Below are 23,742 nucleotides of genomic sequence, written 5' to 3'. Positions count from 1 at the left end.
CTAACTTCTCTGTCATCAACTTACTCTCTGTATGTCGATTTTTTCTACATTGTCACCGACCCCTTGTTCATGTTCTTTCTTTGACTTGGAACTTCCTTCCCTTCACATACGACAGTCCACCACTCTCCCCACCTTCAAAACCCTTCTAAAATCATGTCTTCTCCAAGAGGCCTTCCCCAACTAAACCCTCATTTCCTCTACCCACCCTCCCCTCTGCACTTGACATTCACCCTAGCCCCACAGTACTTATGAACATATCTTTATACTCTACTATTTCACTTATCAGTAATTTATTTTAATGTCTGTAGACTGAAAGCTGCTTTTGGGTAAGGATCATGTCTGCCAGCTCTATTGTATCCTACTTTCCTAAATAATTAGTAAAGTGTTAGGCATAAAGTGCTGAATGACTATTATTGATGGATTGATTAAAGCATCAGTCTCCTGCTGACCTCCCTGCCTCTCCCCTTTCCAGTTGATAACTCAGCTGCTTTCATCATTTCTGTGAAACAGCGTTCTACACATTTTCCTTCTCCTCAAGAAAAATTCCAGTGGTTTCACATTCCTGTCTTCATCCATTGGCCACTCTTCATGGCTCGTTTCAAGGCACTCACTGCACTAACTCCTTCCTCCCTCTCTTTTCTCCCACTGATGCAGATTTTGTTTCTCTCAAGCCAACCAACTCTTTGCCTCCTTAGTACTTGGGTATACCACACTCCACTGTGGTATTTTTGTTGTATCTTCTTTCCTTATTACTTCCATATCTTAAAAATTTATTTTAGAGCCCATTGCCCTCATTAGATTGTAAACTCTTGAAGATAGTCATCTTGTTTCCTAATTCTATTCTATTCTCTCAAGCACCTGGTATGGTGTATCACGCCCAGTAGGTGTTCAATAAATACTACTGATTCTACAACCATGTACTCAATAATAAAAAACTTACAGAAAGCTACCCCACATATTACAGGGAAATGATATCAAAATAAATATCTCGTGGGATTTGAGGAAAATTTAATAGACATAAATAAGTCAGATCGGACCCTTTAAACATTTTCATTTGAAAAACTGAACTAACCAATATAATTCCTAGCACTAACCAATACGATTCCTGGAACATCAATTAGATTTGTTTGCCATCCATTAGTTGAAAACTCACTGAAAATTACTTCGGCTTGCTGCAATATTTTAAAAATGGGATTACAGTTCAAAACATGCACAATACAGTCAAATTTGATACCTAATTTGACACCTTACAATGCAAGGACAGGATTTGAAACTATTGAAGTATGTTCTTAGGTTGGTGTTCTATCAGTGATTTTTAGACTATTATAAATAACCTCAATGAACTTAGAGACTGGTTTCAGTATAATCTTTTAAGAACTCATTTTTAACCCTCAAAATTTTATTTTTTAATTATTCCTCAACGACATGGCTCATAGTGCCCGATTGTCTTTCGCCTTTGCTTATCCTTGAAGACAAGATGTCTTCCCACTGTATCCATTTCTAAGTTGTAAATGGTGAAGTTCAGACACTCTATTTTAATTAAGGCATTACTATATGTGAAGTAATGGGGTAGATACAAGGTTAAGATACCAGACAAAATCCTGTTTCACATCCTAACATCCTTAGTTTACAGATGGGGAAACTGAGTTCCAGAGACGTTAAATAATAATAATATTTGTTAAGCGCTTACTATGTGCCACGCACTGATAGATGCAAAGGTAATCAGGTTATCCCACTTGGGGCTCACGGTCTGAATCCCCATTTTAGAGATGAGGTATTTGAGGCCCAGAGAAATGAAGTGACTTCCCAAGGTAACACAGCAGACACATGGCAGAGCTGGGATTAGAACCCATGACCTTCTGACTCCCAAGCCCCAGGCTCAATCCACTAAGCCACGCTAGATCGCACAGAGCAGACCAGTGGTGGAACAGTGACTCAAACCCAATCTCATGATTCCCAATCCTGTACTCTTTCCACTAGGCAATACTACTTCTACTGAGGAGAAAGACCTCTTGATTCAAATATATGCCTTCTAAGGATTTTTGCTACCAGGGTTTTCTGGAGGCCATTGCGTGCCTGATTGCTACTGACATACATCAGGTGACTGGCACAGTACAGTGGAGCTAGGCTTCCCATTCAACAAATGCAGTTTGGACTGAATAGTCCAACTTCATATATTTCACACAACTGTAAACTTTAAATGTCTTTGAATCAGTTCAAATAAGGGACAGGAGTTCAGTTTATATTCAAAGTAGTTCTTATCCGGGTCCAATTAATTTATTCCTCCCTTCAACAAACATAAATTAGAAGGCTGTTTCTGAATAATTCAGGAAATACTATATTTAAGATGGAGGATAGACTGGAAAGATTTAGTATTTGGAGCCAAATAAAAGTGCATCCAAGTTGTTCAAATTCAAGAGACCTTTATTCCCAAAACATTTTTATTGAATAAAATGCTTAAAGGGCCTTTGTAAATATATCAAACGGTACTTTAGCCTGGTGAAATAATATCTGAAAAAAATGCTTGTGCTTACACTCTGAAGTTTCTTTCCACTAAAGAGAATAGAGATTTTGCATATTGTACAAAATAAAAGTGATTATCTGCTATTAAGAATTAGGTTGATTATCAATTGATTTCTTGAAGGGCTTTTTGTTTTGTTCTATTTTTTAACAAATGAAAAATTGACTGATGTTTTATATGCAGCTATCAAGCCAAGATTCTCTTTCAGAAAATAGCTGACAACTTAAGAAAAGCTGTCAACATTATTCTGACTAGAGATGAGGACCAAAATAGTTATTTGCAATTATTTTAAATGGAATATCAATTATAAAGTCTATTGACCCTCATATTTTTTTAAAAAATGAATTTATCAGTTAAACAGCTCAAAGAAAATCTCTAACGTCAAGCAAACATTGAACATTTCTCTCACAGTTTTTGCTCTTCTTTTTTCTTCCTACATTCTCCTTTCAACAAGTCTAGAGGTAGAGTACTGATCTATATGTTCCTTTACACCTACCCTTTGGATAATAAGCATAAAATGTTTGACTTTATAAAAGTAATTTGGAGAAAATCATGTGTGAAGTCACATACTAGGTAATATTATTTATTGGTTTTGCGGATTTTTTTGGTAATTGAATTCAGTTTTCCACAGAAATAGTCCAAAAGATTAAAACAGAGGCTCAAGAATTCTATTTTCTTTTAAATTCAGAGGTAGAAATGGAAATGATCTACAAAAAGTTATGATATTCAATTGCAAACAATTACAAAGTTAGAGTAAAATAGACAACTGGGACCACCAGAGAGAAAGAAGGAGAGAAAACAGGTAACAAAAGATTTAGACAGATGCAACAGCACACTTGCACTTCTCCTGCTTTTCTGATTTTTCTAAAGGACCAGAAAGAGTAAAGTACGGTACTGGATAGTATAAAGAAATATACTCATAGAGCATGGAAGTTGATGTTGATACAATTAGAACATTCTTGGCCCATGCTTCTTTGAGTGCTTTAGTTATAGAGTGATCCGAGGTTCTTGACTTCTTAGAAGTAGCTATCTCTAGGCCCTAAGGCTATGTGCTGGAAAAAATTAACAAGGCCTCACATGACTTCATCTTGTGTATAAGAAAATCACAAATGCAATGATAAACCAACATAAGGATATTGCTCCTACGATGAATCTGTAAGAGGCTAAGTGGATGCCTGGGATAATTGATAACAGGCAAATGCCCACACAAGGGTAGTTGAAAACCTCTAAATGTCTCCATTTCCAATTTGATGTAAGCTACAATACTGAACTAAGAGTAAGCTGCCAAAAAAAATATGCATTGTTTCTCTAATATAACAAGGCTTTTAAATAAATCCATAGTTCAGCAGACCAGCTGCATTTCTTCACCCAATAAGAAGTTTTTGCTAAGTGGCATCTTCATATAATGATTCTTTAAAGAAATCTTCACAATAATTAGAACCTTTTCCAAGATTCTGGAGTTTCAAGAGTCTATTGAGGCCAAGAAACTCATTCCTTCTTTCTCATGCTAAAGAAGCCACTTCAGGCAAATCAACATAGAATAATAAATTGTTCCTATCCCACTGTAATGTCTGTGTCTATAAACTTATCCAGGTCAGGAATCATGTCTGCTTAATGTAACTTTGAAGAGGACATAGGAAAGCTCAATATCAGATTGTAAGCAATCTTTATTCTACTAAGTGCCACTGGTGAAGTTGATGTTGCAAATAGCTGTTTATTTATGGAATTAAATCGGGATCAATGGGAACATGGCAACAAACCTCCCTGGGATAATGCTGTGAGAAGGAAGACCAATAAAAGATGACTGGGAGGTGAAACACAATGAAATGATTAAAATAAAGGGAAGTTGGAGACAGAGGAAAAGGACAGTGAAAAGAATCTGCTATTTTTAATGGTATTTGTTAAGTGCTAGTGTGTTCCAGGCACTGTACTAAGCAATGGGGTAGATATCAGCTAATCAGGTTGGACACAGCCCATGTCCCATATGTGACTCACATTCTGAATCACCATTTTACGGATGAAGGAACTGAGGCATGGAAAAATTAAGAGACTTGTCCAAGATCACACAGAAGACATGTGTCAGAGCCAAGATTAGAACCCAGGTCCTCTGACTCCGAGGCCTGTGTTGTGTGTTGTGAAAACTGCTCACATTACTTCATTACTACACAATAGACCCAGGTAAAACCATGTATGTATGTAGCCATTAGCCAGATTTGACAGCAGATGTTAAATTCTTAGACCAAACCTATTCAATCCAACAATCATATTTACTGAGTGCTAACTGAGGACAGAGCATTGTACTAAGCACTTGGGAGACTACAATACAACAATAAACAGACTCATTCAACAAGCTTATAGTCTAGAAAGGTGGTAGACATATTCCCTGTCCACCACAAGCTTACAGTCTAGAAGGGGAAGCAGACATTAATATAAATAAATAAATTGCGGATATGTACATAAGTACTGAGGGGTTGAGGGAGGGGTGGAAAAGGGTGCAAATCCAAGTGCAATTCCTTATTCCTTAAGAGAACAAATAGGATTTTGGTAAACATGAAAAATGTTTTGCAATTAGCAGTTAGTATGCCACGTAGTAAAGTCGGAACACCATACTTAACTCCTCCTTTTCCATCATTCCTACAACTCACTTTGGGTCTCCTTCCCAGCTTCAGGCACCAAACTGAACCTGAGTTATGCCTCTTTCTTTTTGAGAAAAAGAAATATTACCTACTATAATTCCACACCTGCCTCAACCATCCTTCCCTGCTTCGCAGGAACCCCAAATCCTGGGTGCCACATGGATGGGGGCCACGCAAGGAAGGAGACATTGGAGAGGACCCCTTCTACCATCTCCCTACACTTCACCTAATTCAGTCCTGCATTCCCTAACTCTTCTGCAGCTTTGGGATGCTCAGTTGGTTTGGAGACTGCAAGCGATCTGGTAAGGAAGGATGGAAGGAAAAGGCTGGATGAACTGAGACAAGATTTAATAAAAGTGATGCATGGAGTGAGCTCAAGGGGATTGCTGAAAATGCCTGAGATCAAAGAACTACTTGAACAATAGCAAGGAATGCATCATAAAATTTTATAGTTCCTCATAACTCGACAAAAAAGGCTGCCTTCCAAAAATCTGCGAAGTCAGTCAAGCTAAGAAATATATTTGGTACATGGTAAGATGCTAGAACTCAAGGGATCCAGGGATATTCTAATCAACCGAAGTTAGGACTATGATTATCATTAAGAAGCTTTACTGACCCATCCACTGCCCTGTTTAAGAGAATAAAAAGGGAACCACACAAATCAGAGATGAGGAGAAAAGTTTATGTAGTGATGATACACTGTAATGAACCACTGAACATGCCTTCCACTGCTAAGGAGGCTCTCTAAAGCAAAGCAGATTGGGCTGGAATTCAAAGACCTGGTCTCAGCTCCAACATTTGAGGGAAATCACTAAATACTTAATTTCATAAAAGTGGGAAAGCAATTGGATTTGAAAGGATTCCCGCAAGTGGAACTCAATGTATGTGGACTAGTTTTCAGTATACAAAGACTTGAAGAAATAGCACAGGACTCAATACTGTCAGCATAATCACTATATTCAAGGAGACCTGTGAAAATGCTGATGGTGGAAACTCAGTTTCCACTGAAAATCCACCATGCATGTAACTATCACATTCTAATACGTAGGTAAAGTGCACTGTTCCAAACTGTAACACAGGCACGAGACCTACCTTCTGAAATGTTCTTCCTAAGTATTATTTGCATGTTTTGGTTAGATGTAGTTTTAGATTATTATATTTGAACATTATGTGAAAGAATGACAATAGCCTCATCTTTCTTCCTTAAGAAAAAGAATGTCTTAGTACTGAATACTTAATACTGATATTATGTTGCCAACTTGTACTTCCCAAGCACTTAGTACAGTGCTCTGCACACAGTAAGCGCTCAATAAATATGATTGATTGATTGATTGAAAGCCTTTCAGTGTTTTTTTTGTCAAATCTCATCATTTCCCAACTTAGGTTGTCTCTGAAATACACTCTATTATTCTGTTAACTATGCTACTCAAGCAGAGGTAAACATCTTTCTAGAACAGAAATCCCTGCTAAAACAACCTATTCTAGGTATGGTCTCTCCAGATCAATGTTGAGAATGAACAATCTCTGAATTTGTCATTAAAAAGACCCACAGATTCAATAGCATTTTCCTACTTTATATTCAGAACAAGTATTTATTATGATCCTTCCACTCTCTGACAACCATATCTACTGCATCTGAGTCCTGAAGCTAGAAAAGTATAGGAGACAGAGCCAAGATGGTGGCTATGTCTCTTCCTCCCACTGCTGGCACAAGATAGTGGGTACCACCACCACTGCTGTTTTTTACGTTCTCAGCCAGCACTGCCATGCGAGCGACCAACCCAGCTGACCTCTGCCCAGTCAGTCCAGGAAACCTGGGGAATCCATCACAATCCTAAACATCAAGCAGATATTCCTGACCATTGACTTTGAGGCATTCAAATCAATTCTATCACCCTACTGCCGTTCACTCCTCTCCCACTACACTTCAGCCTTTTTGCTACATTCCTTTCAAGTCAATCTACGCACCATGTCTCATTCTCATCTGTTTAGCAGTCGACATTTTCCCCCGGATTCCCCCCACCCCGGCCCCCGCCTGGGACTCCCTGTCCTTTTCATGAGGCAAATCACTGCTCTACCCATCTTCAAAACCCTTCTAAAATAAAATCTCCTTCTGGAGGATTTCTCTATGCCCCCATCTACTGACATTTCCGCTCATCTGCATCAATTCATCCCTTATTCACCCCATTCCCCTCACCCCACAGTAGTTAGGTGCATATCCTTATATTCTTTTTCTTCCTCCTACCTGTTTTGTATTTAATGTCTATCTCTCCTTCTAGTTTTGTAATCTCTTGAGCACTTAATACGCTGTTCTGTACAGAGTAAGCACTCAGTAAATACTACTGATTGACTGAAGTCTGTGATCCTATTGTTGGGTAGGGACTGTCTCTATACGTTTCTGGCTTGTACTTCCCAAGCTCTTAGTTCAGTGCTCTGCATACAGTAAGCTCTCAATAAATACGATTAAATGAATGAATGAAAGAAATAATTGATTATAAATTGATATATTTACCCGGATTATGTGGAGATTTCAACAATGTAACCTATATTTATAACCTTAATATGAAAAATAATCGATAAAGTTATTTAAATTTTTTTAGATAATTGCTTGCAGATATTTGGGGCCAAAGTTTTTACTAATTCAAGTTCTACTTACTTCATTAAATGTAAAATCACTTAAGTTTATTTCTTCATAGTCATCTTCAAGGTCTTCATTTTTAATAGCTGCTAAAGCCTTGGACAATTTCTTCCGCAAAAGAAAGCCTTTCCAAACGGCCTAAACAAAATTGTAAAGCATGTTATATAAGGTTAATAGATACAATTCAAATCCAGATCCTCTGAGTTATAGCACTGTGAAGATTAAACATCTTAGACTTCAGTTTAATAGCTTAATTACCTGTTTTTTGAACTTAATGTCATGTTTAAAATTGCAAGACAAATTAAATGCCTACACATGCCTAAAACTTGTAATACCCTGGAGGTTTGCTTCTTGAAAGCAGACTGCAATCTCCAAACTCTTTCACTTACGGATATAGAGTCATCAATTATTTTTCAGCAGTCCCAGAGCGTAATATAAACTTACTATAAAATTAATTTTCAATTAATGAAATCCATAAAATTAACGTGCTCTCATCTATTATTTTCTGTTTTCACCTACAAATTCATCAAGAATGAAAATTGAATATGTTTTTATAAAAGTTGATATTATGTGCTGTGTTACAGTCAGTCTTTGGTGAGAGTTGTGTGACTTCCAATCTAGGTCTAATAGAAAACTGGCAAGGGATTGCAGAGAAAAAGGGAAGATACATTTGCCATGAAGCAAGCAAGCAATCAACAATCAACTCTCAACTGGGCCAAGCTCCCCACCACCCCCCCGACTTCTCTTGAAGAGACTGACAAGCCCCCCGACTTCTCTTGACACTGTAACGTACTGTCCTCTTTTTTGGACCCACTGTCTTCCTCTAGCAACTAGAAGAAAGGCATTCCATCATCCATGGCATTTATTGAGAGCTTACTGTGTGCAGAGCACTATACGAAGCACTTGGGAGAATACAACAGAGTGGGTAGGTACTTTCCCTGTCCACAACAAACTTCCATGTAGTGAATTGCCTATTATCATCTAATTAAACTTGTGGGTGGGTAGCCAATTTGGAGGTCTTTTAGTTTAAATCTGAGTTGTTTCCACTTCTATCACCTTTCCCAGCAAATGCTTTAGAATTCAATTGCTCCTGCTCCGGGACTTACCTCATGGTAAAGAGTCACCTTATCTCCTAGTGGATTATTGTGGATAAGGTTAATCAATCAAACAAACAAACAAACAAGCAATAAAAGGCTGGCCTTCTGACTTTCTGATTCCTTATTTATTTCTGAATTTGTGATTGCAATCAAAATATTCTCTTGCATTCTTTCAATTGTAGCTTTGATTAAAACATTGGCTGTTAGCCAACAATGTATCTGGGAAAATATTTTTTAAACCACTTTCACCAAGGATTCTGTTGAGTACCTATTTGAATTCTGATCAGGGTCTTCATCTCCCTTATTCCTTCCTAATTCACTGTGGGGAGGAAGCCTGGTAATTCTGTTCCTCATTCTGTCTGGATATTTTAGAAGGCCCTAGTCTCAGAAATCTGACTTAGGTTGTCCAGCAGTTTACACACAGTCTCTTAAAATTATTTTAACATTTATTATTTTTACTTCTATTTCCCAACAATTTCTCATATGATCTTTGAATCTTACCAATTGGCAGGGTTTATGACAAAGGATGTGCCTTATAAAGTTAGATGTTAGTCAATCAATCAATCATATTTATTGGGTGCTTCCTGTGCCCAGAACACTGAACTAAGCTTTTGGGAGACTAAAACATAATAATATAACAGAATTAGTAGACACATTTTACTAATGGACATTAATATAAATAAATAAATACATAAATAAATTACAGATATGTAGAGAAGCAGTGTGGCCTAGTGGCAAGAGCCCAGGCTGGGGAGCCAGAGGATGTGGGTTCTAATCCCGGCTCCGCCACATGTCTGCTGTGTGACCCTGGGCAAGTCACTTAACTTCTCTGTGCCTCAATTAGCTCATCTGTAAAATGGGGATTAAGAACTGTGAGCCCCATGTGGGACAACCTGATTACTTTGTATCTACCCCAGTGCTTAGAACAGTGATTGGCACATGGTAAGTTCTTAACAAATATCATCATTGTTATTAAGTGCTGTGGGGCTGAAGAAAGGGTGAATAAAGGGAGAAAATCAGAGCAATGCAGAAGGGCGTGGAAGAAGAGGAAATGAGAGGAAATGAGGGCTAAGTCAGGGAAGGCTTCTTGGAGGAGATGTGTCTTCAAAAAGGCTTTGATGGTGGGGAGAGTAACTGTCTATCAGATACAAAGAGGGAAGGCATTCCTGCCCAGAGGCAAGACATAGGGGAGAGGTCGGCAGTCAGATAGATGAGATCGAGGTACACTGAGTACGTTAGCATTAGAGCAGTGAAGTTTTCAGGTTGGATTGTAGTAGGAGAGCAGCAACTTCAGGTAGGAATGGACAAAGTGAGTGAGTGTTTTACAGATTTTGGTAAGGAGTTTCTGCTTGATATGGTGTGGATGGGCAACTACTGGAGGTTCTTGAGGAGTGGGGAAACATGAACTGAAGGATTCTGTATGAAAAATGACCTGGAAAAGAGATTGTAGTATGGACTGGAGTGGGGAGAGACCAGAGGCAGGGAGGTCAGCAAGGAGGCTTAAATAGTAATCAAGGTGAGATAGAATAAGTGCTTGGATTAACATGGTAGCATTTGGGATGGAGAGGAAAGGGTGGATTTTAGAGATTTTGTGAAGGTTGAACTGACAGGATTTAATGATAAATTGAATAATATGGTTGAATGGGAGAGATAAGTTCGAAATAATGCCAAGATTAAGGGCTTATGTGACAGAAAGGATGGCGATGTTGTCTATAGTGATGGGAAAATTGGGGAGAAGAGGGTTTGTGTGAGAAGATAAGGAGTTCTATTTTGGACATGATAAGCTTGAGGTGTTGGGTGTAACATCCAAGCAGAGATAGCTTGAAGGCAGGAAGAAATGCAAGACTGCAGAGAGGGAGGGAGATCATGGCTGGAGATGTAGATCTGGGGATCATCTACATAGAAGTACATAGAACTACATAGAACTACATGGTAGTTGAAGCCATGGGAGCAAATGGGTTCTCAAGGGAGTGGGTGTATAAATAGAAGGGGACCCAAAACTGAACCTTGAGGGACTCCCACAGTTTGGGGATGGCAGACAGAGGAGGATCCCATGAAAGACACTGAGAATGAGAAGGGCAGGGAGATAGGAAGATAACCAGGAGAGTATTGTGTCAGTGAAGCCGGGGCTGAATCATATTTCCAGGAGAAAGGGCTGTGTGACAGTGTTGAAGGCAGCTGAAGGGTCGAGGAGAATTAGGATGGAATAGGGGCCACTGGATTTGGCAAGAAGATCATTCATAACTTTTGAGAGGGTCATTTCTGTGGAGTGAAGTAGATGGAAGCCAGATTGAAGGGGTTCGAGGACAGAATTGGAGGAGAGGAACTTGAGACAGTGGGTGTAGATAACTCAGTCAAGGACTTTGGAAAGGAATGGTAGGAGGGAGATGGAGTGATAACCAGATAGCACTACGGGGTCAAGGGAGGGTTTTTTAAGGATAGGCGAGGCATGAGCATGTTAGGTGAGAAAAATAACTTTATCCAACTAAACTTCATATATGAAACTAAAAAGACTTGATTTCTTCAATTATCTTTTCATCTGCATTCTGCATTTCATCCTCCAAATAGGAGTGTTGGGTCATTTTTTTTTCTATGATGTGTCAACAAGTTGTACAGTGAGGTTCCAAATTTATGATAAAGCTAGTAAAATGAATCGGAGAGACCCGATCCAATCAAGATGTTGGAAATTTAAATTCCCTCTTCCCTTGAGAATAAAATACCCAGATATCTAAGATTTCAACACAGCTAAAATAATAAACTTTTTACAACACAAAGCTTTAATAGCAGAAGCAAAAGTAGGTTAGCCTTTCAATGAGAGCCAAAGCTATATCTCTAAGGCCTGTCTTCTCAGCATCAATGAATAATACCCCTAAACCTCATATCTTTCTTGATTTGAGCCCCATCCAAAAAGGATTAAGAGAAAAAATTTTTAAAGCACATTGATCACTTAGAGAAGGGTACTAGGGCTTTCGTCAGCATCATCATCAAACTAAATTCGCAGCTCCTTAGGGATTTCACAAACATCAATAAGATGTGGCATTAGTGTAGTCTGACCTTCTCTTATCCCACTGCGCAGAAGTATCACCACTTAAGAAAATAATCCTATATTTCCCTCTCAAAAACTGTGGGGAAAGGGAGGAAATAATGCGACAGAGGCAATTATGGAAGAAAATACAGTAATTAGGTATTGCTAGTATATTCACAGCATGACTAAGAAAGAAAGGCTACGCTCTGAATGGGACCAACCTGAATTAGAATAGCAGCTTTATTCCTCAGTCCATCAGTGTCCACAGTGATACCTTCTTCTTTCTTAAAAGTAATCTTTCTTTTAGGATAATAATTCCTCCACGCTGACTGGATTAGTGTTGCGGCTTCATGCAGGCGAATATATAAATTAATCTCTCTGCGAATAACATAGCCTCTCCAATGGGCCTGGATGATTGCAGCTGCTGCACTGTTAACAGCGGAAATGGAAAATGTTTAAAGCCAGAAATTAAAGCTGGAAAGTAATTTAATACAGGTGAGATCTTGTATAATCTACAATTAGGGAATGGAGACTTTGTGGGTCAGTAGTTCAGTTTTGACCCTCTTGTATTTTTTTAATTATCACATTACTTATGAATTTTTTTAAATTAGTGAGTTGTCAAAAATTAATCTGTGTTCATCTCTTCGGTCATCTTGATACCAAAATACAGTGCAATAGCTTTTTTAATCTAATAGGTCAAAGTTTATTATTGAAGTGCAGCACTGTACTTGGGTTATGTAAACTATAGAAAACATGGTCAATGAGAAGCATCGTTGCCTAATGGATACAGCATAGGCCTGGAAGACTGAAGAACCTGAGATCTAATCCCAACTCCTCTACTTGTTTGTTATATAACCCTGGATGATTCACTTACTTCTCTGTGCCCTGTTACCTCATCCACCAAATGGGGATGAAGACTGTGAGCCTCATGTGGGACAGGGACTGTATCCAACCTTAGTTTGTAGCTTAGTATAGTGCTCAGCACATAGTCAGTAAGCTCATAACAAAAGTCATAATTTTTTTTTAAAATGAATAAACACTAGCCATCAAAACATACTTCAGTAATGAAATATGCGGTTACTAAAAGTCCAATTACTTCCACAGATTTGATTCCTTTACTTCTTTTCCTGAACAGTGGACAAAATGAAAGACAACCTAGTCCATAAAGTGTTATCGGGAGAGATTTAAATGAAAGGGAAGGGATCATGCCTTTTGAATTACACTTTTTGTTATAAAACACTTTCTAATTGCTAATTGGAAATGAAGGCTGTACATTTCTCATGAATCACAGTACCCATTCAAAAGGGCTATAAGCAGGTCATGGTGTCTGCAGAGTGGTCTCGGTAGAGCAAAGGGGTTTAAAAGCTGACTGTAGTGGGTCAAAATGAATGCCAGTGAAGAAGTGAAGACAGTGGGGGCAGGCAATACGTCCCAGGACTTTGGACAAGAAAAGGAGGAGAGAGATGAGATGAAAGCTTGGAGGGAGTTTTGAGTGAATGTATGATTGTAAAAACATTTTTTAGCATAACACTGTCACCACCACCACCATTACCACCACTGTGAAAGCAGTGGCAGCAGTAGCCAGAGGTAAGTGGCGGTGAAGACAAGGGTAAAGGATAGCTCTGAGGACAAGTTGTGACCACTCACCAACCACAGCCTTCTAACCTGCTTTCTTTCCCTCACCTTCCTTCCCTGCAAATTCATCCTCTCCCCAAAGAGACCTCCAATCTCTTGACCTGCTTCATTATCCCTGACCTGTTACCAACAACATAGTTCATCTGGGGATCTTCACTGCCTGATACAAAGGGCGGGAACAGCGTGAGGAGCAGTGTGGCCCAGTGGATAGATCAAGGGCCTGAGAGTGAAAAGAATCTGGGTTCTTGTCCTGGCTTCTCCACTTGTCTGCTGTGTGCCCTTGGGCAAATCACTTCTCTGTGCCTCAGCTACCTCATCTATAAAATGGGGATTATAATAATAATAATAATAATAATGGCATATATTAAGTGCTTACTATGTGCAAAGCACTGTTCTAAGCACTGGGGGGATACAAGGTGATCAGGTTGTCCCACGTGGGGCTCACTGTCTTAATCCCCATTTTACAGATCAGGTAACTGAGGCTCAGAGAAGTTAAGTGACTTGCCCAAGGTCACACAGCAGACATGTGGCGGAGCCGGGATTTGAACCCACGACTTCTGACTCCAAAGCCCGTGCTCTTTCCACTGAGCCACGCTGTTTCCCATGACTGTGAACCCCATGTGGGACGTGGACTGTGTCCAAACTGATTACCTGGTATCTACCCCAGCACTTAGCACAGTGCCTGGCACACAATAAATCCGTAAAAAATATTAAAAACAAAAACAAAAAAAAAAACATCATTCTGTGCAGAACAGGGCAAGGAACAGAGCAATGCGGGCAATCGAGCAACATAGGTGCAATCCCATCTAGGTCACTTGTGTGTCCCTTATCGGGGGACCTGGTTTGTGGCCTTCTGGGGGCTGGCATCCACCCACCCCAATAAATCAATCAATCAATGGTATTTATTGAGGGCTTACAATGTGCAAAGCCTGTACTAAGTGCTTGGGAAAGTACAATACAACAGAGTTGGTAGATAAGCCTTACAGTCTAGAGAGGAAGACAAGACATTAAATAAGTAAAAGGGCAGATTCAGCTGACCTCGTCTGACTCACCCAAGGGTCCCGCATGATTGGTGGGGCATTTTCGGCATTTTGGGTTGGTTGTGGTTTCAGTTCTGCCCTTGATAGCAGCAGTGTGCACAGTGGGTGTTACCAGCATCATCCAGATGCCCTGTTCGAGAGCCACACTGCACTCCCAAAATGCCAGTCATGGCTATAGGGCAATAGGCTGCAGTTCTCTGAGATATAAGACCTGGATCAAATTGTGCTGATCTCAGAGGAAGTTTTAAACCAAACGGATGTAAACATATTAGAACCAGATGACATCTGTGTGAGAGTTCTGAAGGCACATGAACGGGAAGTTGTAGAACTCCTGGAGAAAGTATGTAACTTATCCTTACAAATGTCATCCGTGACAGAGGACTGCTATCATGCCAATGTAACTCCTGTCTATAAAAAAGTTTTCCAGAGGTAATATTGGGAATTGTCAATACATCTGGCAAACTAATAGTATGCGTAATCATCTTTAGAGGCAGTAAGGAAGCTAAGCACAAACTATTGGGAAAATAACATGATTTCTGAATAATGAAATCATGTCTCGCAAATCTTCTGAAGTTCTTTGATAGGGTCAATAAGCATATTGTTAAGTGGGAACTGGCAAACATAATTTGGATTTTCAAAGGGCTCTTGACAAGGTTCCACATCAAAGGGCTTAAAAAAACCTGAGAAATTATGAAATTAGAATGATTCCACCATGGATATAAACTAGATAGAAGATTGGAAATTAAGGAACAGAACATCACAACAATTTATGACGGCATATTAAGTTACAAAGCACCAAATAGTCACCTTGATTCCTAAAACGTTCCGATTTTCTGAAACATTCCTGAATATTTTTTCATTATTTAACTCTAAAACCATAAAAAGTATAACAACAACTTCAGAAGAATAAGATTATTTAGCAAGTGTGGTCATAAAAGTTTTTTTACCCTAATATAAGTTTGTTATTATGCTCTATATATGCAAACTCATTAAATCACAAACACCACTAAGCTCCTTAAAAAAAACCCGTTGAGATATGAAACACTTTCTTCTACCACCTAGATCATGCTAACCAATTCAGAATCCAATTCCTTTAGAATGGAGTAATGTGAAAATTGTAAAGTTTGTAGCCACTACAAGACTATTCCTTTCAAACTGATTTGAAAGATAACTCTGTAAAAGGAAGCTTCACGGTCTACTGGCATAGTAAAGTTCCTTCTAGTAGTGCCACCATTATAAAGAACACCAATTTTCCAATGAAGCTTCTTATTTTTTCTCCCACTGAAGCAACTTGCATTTTTAAGGAACAATTATAAACAGAGGGAACGAAGTGCTGCTCCAACCCAGGCTAGTCCTGTTTATAGAAGCCTTATGTGTATCCATCTGTCTATTATATTATATATGCAATATATGCCAATATAGTCCTGCTTATGGTACAGTGCTCTGCACACAGCGAGCACTCAATAAATCCAATTGATTAAATGATGAGAGGGAAAAGGCCATCTAGACCAGAGAGGTTGCACATTCCTTCTACCACTCCCAAGGGGGAAAAAAAATGACCTGGTTAGGATATCAACCTGTCATCTGTCACATCCCCTATCCAGATAGGGGAGGAATTAGGCAAGGAGGAGGCAGTTAGAAAAGTAAAAAGGGACTCTCGAGCCATATTAGAATCTTCTGAGATACTAGGAGAGAGTTCTCCAAATTTAGGTGTTTGCTAGGAGCAAACTGGTGAAGCTGGGGTCATCAGAAAGGCTGTGGATCAGCAGGGCAAGCTACCGAAGAAGACTATGGTGAGTTCTCATCTCTTCTGCATTTACTGAAAGACAAGGCTCCCGAGGCTATTCTTGGGCAACCAACCGTGAAAGTGGATGGAACACCATAAGCAGTGTCCAAAATGGGTACCAGGTGCCATGATCACAAAAATAATATAGTCCTTTCACATCCTTTAATTTTTATTAGAATTATTTCAAAAAGTCATTAGATTCAATTAAATAGGTACTTTATATGAATGATACCCAATTTTGCCCAACCAAAATTGCCTATGTTTTTGATCACATATTTTATACATGCTTAAGAAAAAGTAATGGCACAGTGTAAGAAATCATGAGAATTATTGTAACTTTATAAGAAAATTTTGGGTTCATACCAGGGCTATGGTAAATGTGTCTACCGGTTTCATCATCATCATCATCATCAATCGTATTTATTGAGTGCTTACTGTGTGCAGAGCACTGTACTAAGCGCTTGGGAAGTACAAGTTGGCAACATATAGAGACAGTCCCTACCCAACAGTGGGCTCACAGTTTCAGTAATCTGGAAACTCCAATAATGCATTTTTAAGAAAAAAAATTTGATTCTTACTTTTTTTCATCGCTCTGAATATTCTGATGTTTCCTTTCCACCTGTCTTGAAATTTCTGATATTTCAGGTATGTTTCTTTTGGTATCTTCACCCTTCTCTGGTTTAATGTAGCATTCTGTTCTCTTCAAGTCCATTACACATTCTTGATTCTTTTTCTCTGCGTAATCATTAATTGAAGGGCTGATGAACAGGGAATGATTCTGGCCAGAATCAATCCATCTTTCAGAAAAATCCCAAGTGTCCTGTTTATTTTCTTCCACACCAGAGATAAAGAGGGTATTCTGATGTGAGCTGTCTTTGGTTCTTTGTATCAGGTGATCTTGTTTGGTCTCTAGTTCATCACTGTCAATGATAGTTAGAGTTCCATGTTCGTGCACATATCGGAATTCATTACTAATTTTCATTAGCTCTTTAAGGTAACAGCAAAGGTTTTGTGCAGAGTCCAAGGAGAATACATTTCTGACCAAATGACACAAAACATCCATATAAACATTCAGTCCAGAAAAATATATATTTTTTCTTTATGTAAAAGTTACCCTTACATGCCAAATGAATATAAATCAATCAATAGAATTTGTTAAGCACCTACTGTGGGAAGAACACCATAGTAAGTGCTGTGAAAGTACATAGGAATTGGAAAACATGATCAATATATTGAAGAAAACATTATTCTTAGGCACGTTAATCATGTCTGAAAGCAGAAACAGCACAGATAATTGAATAATATGTAACATGGATTAGTGACTGTCCACGGATTACTTTCAGCAGCATTCATGGATCAGGTCAAACATATGCATAGTGAGATGTGAAACACACAAGAAGTTTTTTCCCTAGACTGACCTAACCCTAACCAATTTGTATTAAGAAAATAAATTTAGAAAAGGTTATAACACAACCACAATGATAGTGTCAGATTATGTAATTTTGCTGTAATACTTTACAGCCATATGTTGCTATTGTTAATTTGACATGTTGATGGGTTTTTCATATAATCCCTTCAAAAACCACCCCGTGAGCTGAGATGAGCTTTATAAGGAAGAAATGTACCCTATTGGAAAAAGCATGGGCCTGGAAGACATCGACACTGGGTTCTAAACTCAGCTTTGCCACTTGTCTGTTCTGTGACCTTGGGGAAGTCTCTTAACTTCTCTGTATGTCACTTCCATAAACTGCAAAATGGGGATCCAATACCTGTTCTCCCTCCTACTTAGACTGGGAGACCCATGTGGGACTTAATGATCTTGTATCTATCCCAGTGTTTAGAAGAGTGCTTGGTATACAGTAAGCACTTAACGAACACCACAATTATTATATTATCATTATTATAATGTTTAACATTACTTTTAAAAACTTCATGAAGAATTCTGATCCACACAAAGACCACAGAATGTCTGAAATCACAAACATTTTAAGTAAGAAACCCATCTGCAAGTTACTTCCTTACTCCAGTGAAATTCCCAGTTAAGCAAATGATAATTTAGCCTAATTATAAAAATTCAAGAGCTTACTCCCTATATTATTGGCAGTTCCTCTGAGTGATGAAAAAGTCAGATGAAGGAAGGTAGAAAAATTTCTGATAATTGTTAGCATTCTGGGTCAGATCTTAACTCCTCAGCTTTATCATTTATTAGATCTTCCCAAAGAAAATTCAAGATGTATAATGCTACCTTTATTTCCACTGCCCCAAGGGGAACTGTGAATTATGTGAAGCTGGTTCCATGAAGGATTATGTTCCCACTAGTCTTTAATTACCTTTGATTTTTTCTCTTTTAATGGTATTTGTTAAACACTTACTATGCGCCAGCCACCATACTAAATCCTGGGGTAGATACAAGCTAATCAGGTTGGACACAGTCCACATCCCCCATGGGGCTCCAAGTCTTAGTCCCCATTTTACAGATGAGGTCACTGAGACACAGATAATTTAGATGACCTGCCCATGGTCACAGAGCATACAAGTGGCAAAGCTGGAATTACAACCCAGGTCTTTCTGATTCCCAGGCTCATGCTCTATCCACTTCTCCACACTACTTCTCCACATCGTGGGTAGGGAACATGTCTACTAACTATGTTGTATTTTACTCTCTCAAGTACTTAGTGTGGTACTGTGCACACAGTAAACCTTCAATAAATACCATTGATTGATTGTCATCATTTTGAACTACAACTCATTTATTTGGTGAAGTCAGATGATCAGATTCATTCATTCATTCTTTCAATTGTATTTATTGGGCACTTACTGGGGCAGAGCACTGTACTAAGCACTTGGGAGAGCACAATATTTATTCATCCATTCAATCATATATATTGAACGCTTACTGTGTTCAGAGCACTGTTCTAAGCACTGGGGGGATACAAGGTGATCAGGTTGTCTGATCAGGCTCACAGTCTTAATCCCCATTTTACAGATGTGGTAACTGAGGCCTAGAGCAGTTAAGTGACTTGCCCAAAGTAACACAGCTGACAAGTGGCAGAGCTGGCATTAGAATCCATGACCTCTGGATCCTAAGCCCAAGCTCTTTCCACTGAGCCATGCTGCTTTTCTACAAATTACAGCTCATTCATTGTCTAGATGATTTAAATTATGTTAGATGGTGGCCTGGGACTCCCCTTTGACTCCTCTCTGTCCCCTGGAGGGACTCAGGTCCCCTAGAGGGGCTCAGGCTGCCAGGGGTTATAGAGGACAGTGTCCCAGATGGGCACAACCCCTCCTGAGGAGCCGGGAAAGAGCTGTTTCTGTTTTCCCTTTATCTCCTCTCTGCCTGGGATGGTGGACATGACCCCCTTTTCCTCTCAGGAACTGGGACACAGCATATAAGGCAAACAGGGATGGAGGTGGGCATGATTACCATCCTCAACCCCTCAAGGATCCAGGAGAAAGTGAGTGTGATTGGGCACTGGACATGTGGATGGGGAAGGATATTGATTTTGTTTTTCAGAAACATTCTCTTAGTATCTCGCTCAGTTTCTGTGCCCCACAATGATTTCACTGCACCAGAGGATTGGCATTTTTTCCAATTAATCAGATCCTGTCTGCAGAAACCAAACAGAGGATGCAGGGAACATGTCTACCAATTCTGCTGCACTGTACTCTCCCAAGCATTTAATACAGTGCTCTGCACAGAGTAAAGACTCAAGAAATACCACTGATGATGACGATGATGATAACCATCTAACAACTTGTTTTATAACTCTTCAGTTTTCTAACTATTACTCCCATCTTAGACTTGAATGGAATTCCCAAATCGGGTCCCTCCCTTCCTTTAAACATTTTTTACTTCATAAAATGCTTCTACAAGAGGCATTTTCTGATTAACTTCCACTCTTCAGCCACCTTACTATCCATGGGTGTATCTGCTTATATTTAACAACAAATTATTTCAAGGAGGCTTTCTGTCCAGCCACCCTGATGGAGTTCTGTCAGAAGCCTCCAGGAAGCAGGAAGCAGTCAGGATGGCTGCGCAAGTGGAAGGGGCACTAAGAGGTCAGGGGGGGCAAAAGAGGCTGGGAGGCCTCTCCTCCACTTCTCCACTCCACTCCAGCTTACATATCACCCTCTATCACTCTCTTTGAAAGCAGAACTTTAGAAAATCACACTACCCATTTTCTGGGTGGAAGACTAGAACCCCAAAGTTTGTGGTCATAAGCATAATACAGTTTGCCTCCCTAAATCAATCCATCAGTAGTATTTAATGAGCAATTACTGTGTACCAAGCACTCTACTAAGTGCATGCAAGGGAGAGGGCAATAGAGTTAGTAAACATGATCCCTACCCTAAAATCATTTAAGAAATAGTTTGGACAGCTACTAAAATGAATTACAGGGGTGGGGCGGAGGGGAATGCAAGTGAGTTTAAAGGTATGTAAGTAAATGATGTGGTGAGGGAGGAAATGGGGTGAGTATCTAAATGACTATATGGTTAGGACTAAGTTTCTAGGTAATGTAGCAGGGGATAAGTAGGGTAGAGAGTGAGTAGTCAGGGAAGGCCTCCTGGAGGAGATAATAATAATAATAATAATAATAATAATAATAATAATGGCATCTGTTAAGCACTTACTATGTGCAAAGCACTGTTCTAAGCGCTGGGGAGGTTACAAGGTTAGCAGGTTGTCCCACGTGGGGTTCACAGTCTTAGTTCCCATTTTACAGATGATGCAACTGAAGCACAGAGAAGTTAAGTGACTTGCCCAAAGTCACACAGCTGACAAGTGGCAGAGCTGGGATTTGAACCCATGACCTCTGACTCCAAAGCCCGGGCTCTTTTCACTAAGCCACGCTGCTTCTCTAATTATAATACGGCTTGGACAATGGTGACAGATGTGGTCTGTCCAGCAGAGGTATTGTACTCTCCCAAGCGCTTAGTACAGTGTTCTACACACAAGAAGCACTCAATAAATGCAACCGAATGAATGACAGGAGAGGGAGTTCCTGGCAGGATGGAAGCAATGAGCTAAGTGTCGATGATGAGTGAGGGGAGAGTGAAGAACTGTGAGTAGGTTGGTATCAGAGGAGTGTAGTATGTAGTAGGTTGTAGTAGGGGAGGGGTGAGATTCAGTAGGTGGAAGAATGCTGCTTAAGATCCTTAAAGTCTATGGCCAGGACTTTCTACTTAGTGCAGAGAGGGATAGGTAACAATTACAGATTTTTGAGGAGTGGGGAGACGTACAGAATATTTTATTAAAATAGGGCAGCAGAATGAAGTGTGGTTTGTAGAGGGCTGAGACTGGTTAGGAAGGAGGAGCAAGGTATGGTGGAAAGATTACAGACTTGGGAGTCAGGGGACCTGGGTTCTAATTCCAGCTCTACTGTTTGCCAGCTGCATGACCTTGGCCAAGTCACTTAACTTATCTATGCCTCTTTGAGAACTGAAAAGACATATAAAAATCTATTCAATATTGTATTAGGTGCATTACCAAGTCCACACAAAGATATACTCCAATCTTTTACAACTATTCATTATGAATAGGGTTCTGCTATACTCTTGGAGGAGTATGGAAAAGGCAGTATCTCTAGTAAGGTCTTTTCTGTTCTGAATTAATCAGACTGTCAAAAGCATTTCACCACTTTCTGTAGAGAAAGAATATTTTCAGAAAATGATCTTAATTTCAACACAGTCTACAGCTGCTAGATTTCAGAATGAATAATGTTGGACACCAGCTGAAATCCAGCATCATCAGTCCACATTGCCTGTGGAAGTGATGTGGACCCTTTGGTCATAGAAAAATAAGAAATAAAGTATTGTGATTACTAATGATGGATTGTTCCTGGAAAATGGGAAAAGACAACAAAATAAGGTATAATCCTGGATATGTAAGACATCTGGCATCAAACACTCTTATCAATTGAATTAGCTGAGTTCTTACTGTGTGCACTATTCTTCGTGGTTTGAAGAGGCCAGAAGAAAACAAAACCACTTTAAAAAGCAGCAAACAGAAGATGCTTGTTCTTTCCACAGCTATCAATATAAAAATCAAGTACATAAAACCTGGACCTCTAGAAATGAAAAGGCCAAGTCTGTAGTTTATATGCAGAGCTTCATAAGATTACAGTAAAATCATTAAGTGGGCCCTAGCTATTCTTTCTCAAACTATTAAAGAAACATAAATGAAAATACTCAACTAAAAGACAGAATCTTTCCTATGTGATTTGTATAAACTCATCAGCTAACCAACCAATCAAATTGCATTACATTCCGAATTAAATGTGAAAGTAATGTTGAAACAATGAAGTTTTAGTAGTCTTGTTTTCAAAGGCATTGTTCCAAACCAAATAAGTAGGATTTATTAGGAAGATTTTCTAACACAGAACATTACATAACATGTTCTAGATTTTTAAATGGTGTTGCGATAAATTTAAACTACATACCGTTCTTTAGCGACATATTTCTCGGTTAACAAGTTAAATTCTTTAATCTGGTTCTGACAAAGAGTCAGGAAACTTTCAGGTTTTACTTGAGGTACTTCTTCTTTTGATAATTCGGACTCAAAATTTAGGACTTCACCATTCAGAAGTCTCAAAGCAGGTAATGTTTCCAGGAGAGAATACCTTGTTAAAAACAGAAAAAAAAGATTAGCCATATAGAGGTTTAGCTTTCCAAAAACCAAAATGCTCCATCTTTAATTGGGTAAAAGTGCACAAAATATTATTTGCTTGTGTTTATATTTTTCTTCATAAAGGTGCAATGGTAAATCAATCAGTGGTATTTTTTGAGCATTTACTGTATGTAGAGCACTGTACTAAGCACTTGGGAGAGTACCATACAACAGAGTTGGTAAATGAATGATTTTCACACAGATAGCAATCACAGTTCATTATGGTACTGTTATCTGTGAGGGGCTTCTCACAGAGATCTTATTCCTGGTTCTTATGAGAAGAATAAGTTTGAGTATGGATTAGAAAGGTGTGTGATATGGCAGAAGTGTAAGTACCTTCAGTTGGCAGCATCTTTCCACTAGGCCATGCTTCTTCTCATAAAGCATTATTTTCAAAACTAAGTGAATTAAGTTATCCAGATGATACTTTTTCAAATTTTAAAAATGTCTTGAACTGAAACTGGATATACCCTAGCCATAGCCAGCTCCTCTAGCTGTGACATACCATCTTGAAATTGGCAAATTTGATGTTTGCTAAAATAATTTCCATAGTGATGTTGGTGTATTTTGCTAAAACACTTTCTCTCTAATTCTTCCTATAATACGAGAGCAAAACTAACTTAAGTGCATTTGAAATATTAAAAGTGAATAGCTTGGCCTTGAGCGGGTAGTGAAGAATTAGAAGAACCCATGT

General features: G+C 39.0%; 1 protein-coding gene across 1 annotated transcript in view; it reads right to left on the bottom strand.

The window, feature by feature from the left end:
* The window catches only part of LRRIQ1 (leucine rich repeats and IQ motif containing 1), a 174,630-nt gene that overhangs the window by 93,303 nt on the left and 57,585 nt on the right, over positions 1-23,742 (bottom strand). The window contains exons 14-17 of the mRNA XM_038756452.1: positions 22,822-23,001; positions 16,957-17,415; positions 12,139-12,346; positions 7,814-7,933 (exon numbers count right to left, since the gene is read on the bottom strand). Of these exons, the coding sequence (XP_038612380.1) occupies positions 7,814-7,933; positions 12,139-12,346; positions 16,957-17,415; positions 22,822-23,001 (967 nt within the window). The remainder of the gene's footprint in view (positions 1-7,813; positions 7,934-12,138; positions 12,347-16,956; positions 17,416-22,821; positions 23,002-23,742) is intronic.

Source organism: Tachyglossus aculeatus, chromosome 14 (assembly GCF_015852505.1).
Source record: "Tachyglossus aculeatus isolate mTacAcu1 chromosome 14, mTacAcu1.pri, whole genome shotgun sequence".
Classification (NCBI taxonomy): Eukaryota; Metazoa; Chordata; class Mammalia; order Monotremata; family Tachyglossidae; genus Tachyglossus; species Tachyglossus aculeatus.
Note: the sequence above shows the minus strand (reverse complement) of the source record. Positions and strands in the feature narration are given on the sequence as shown.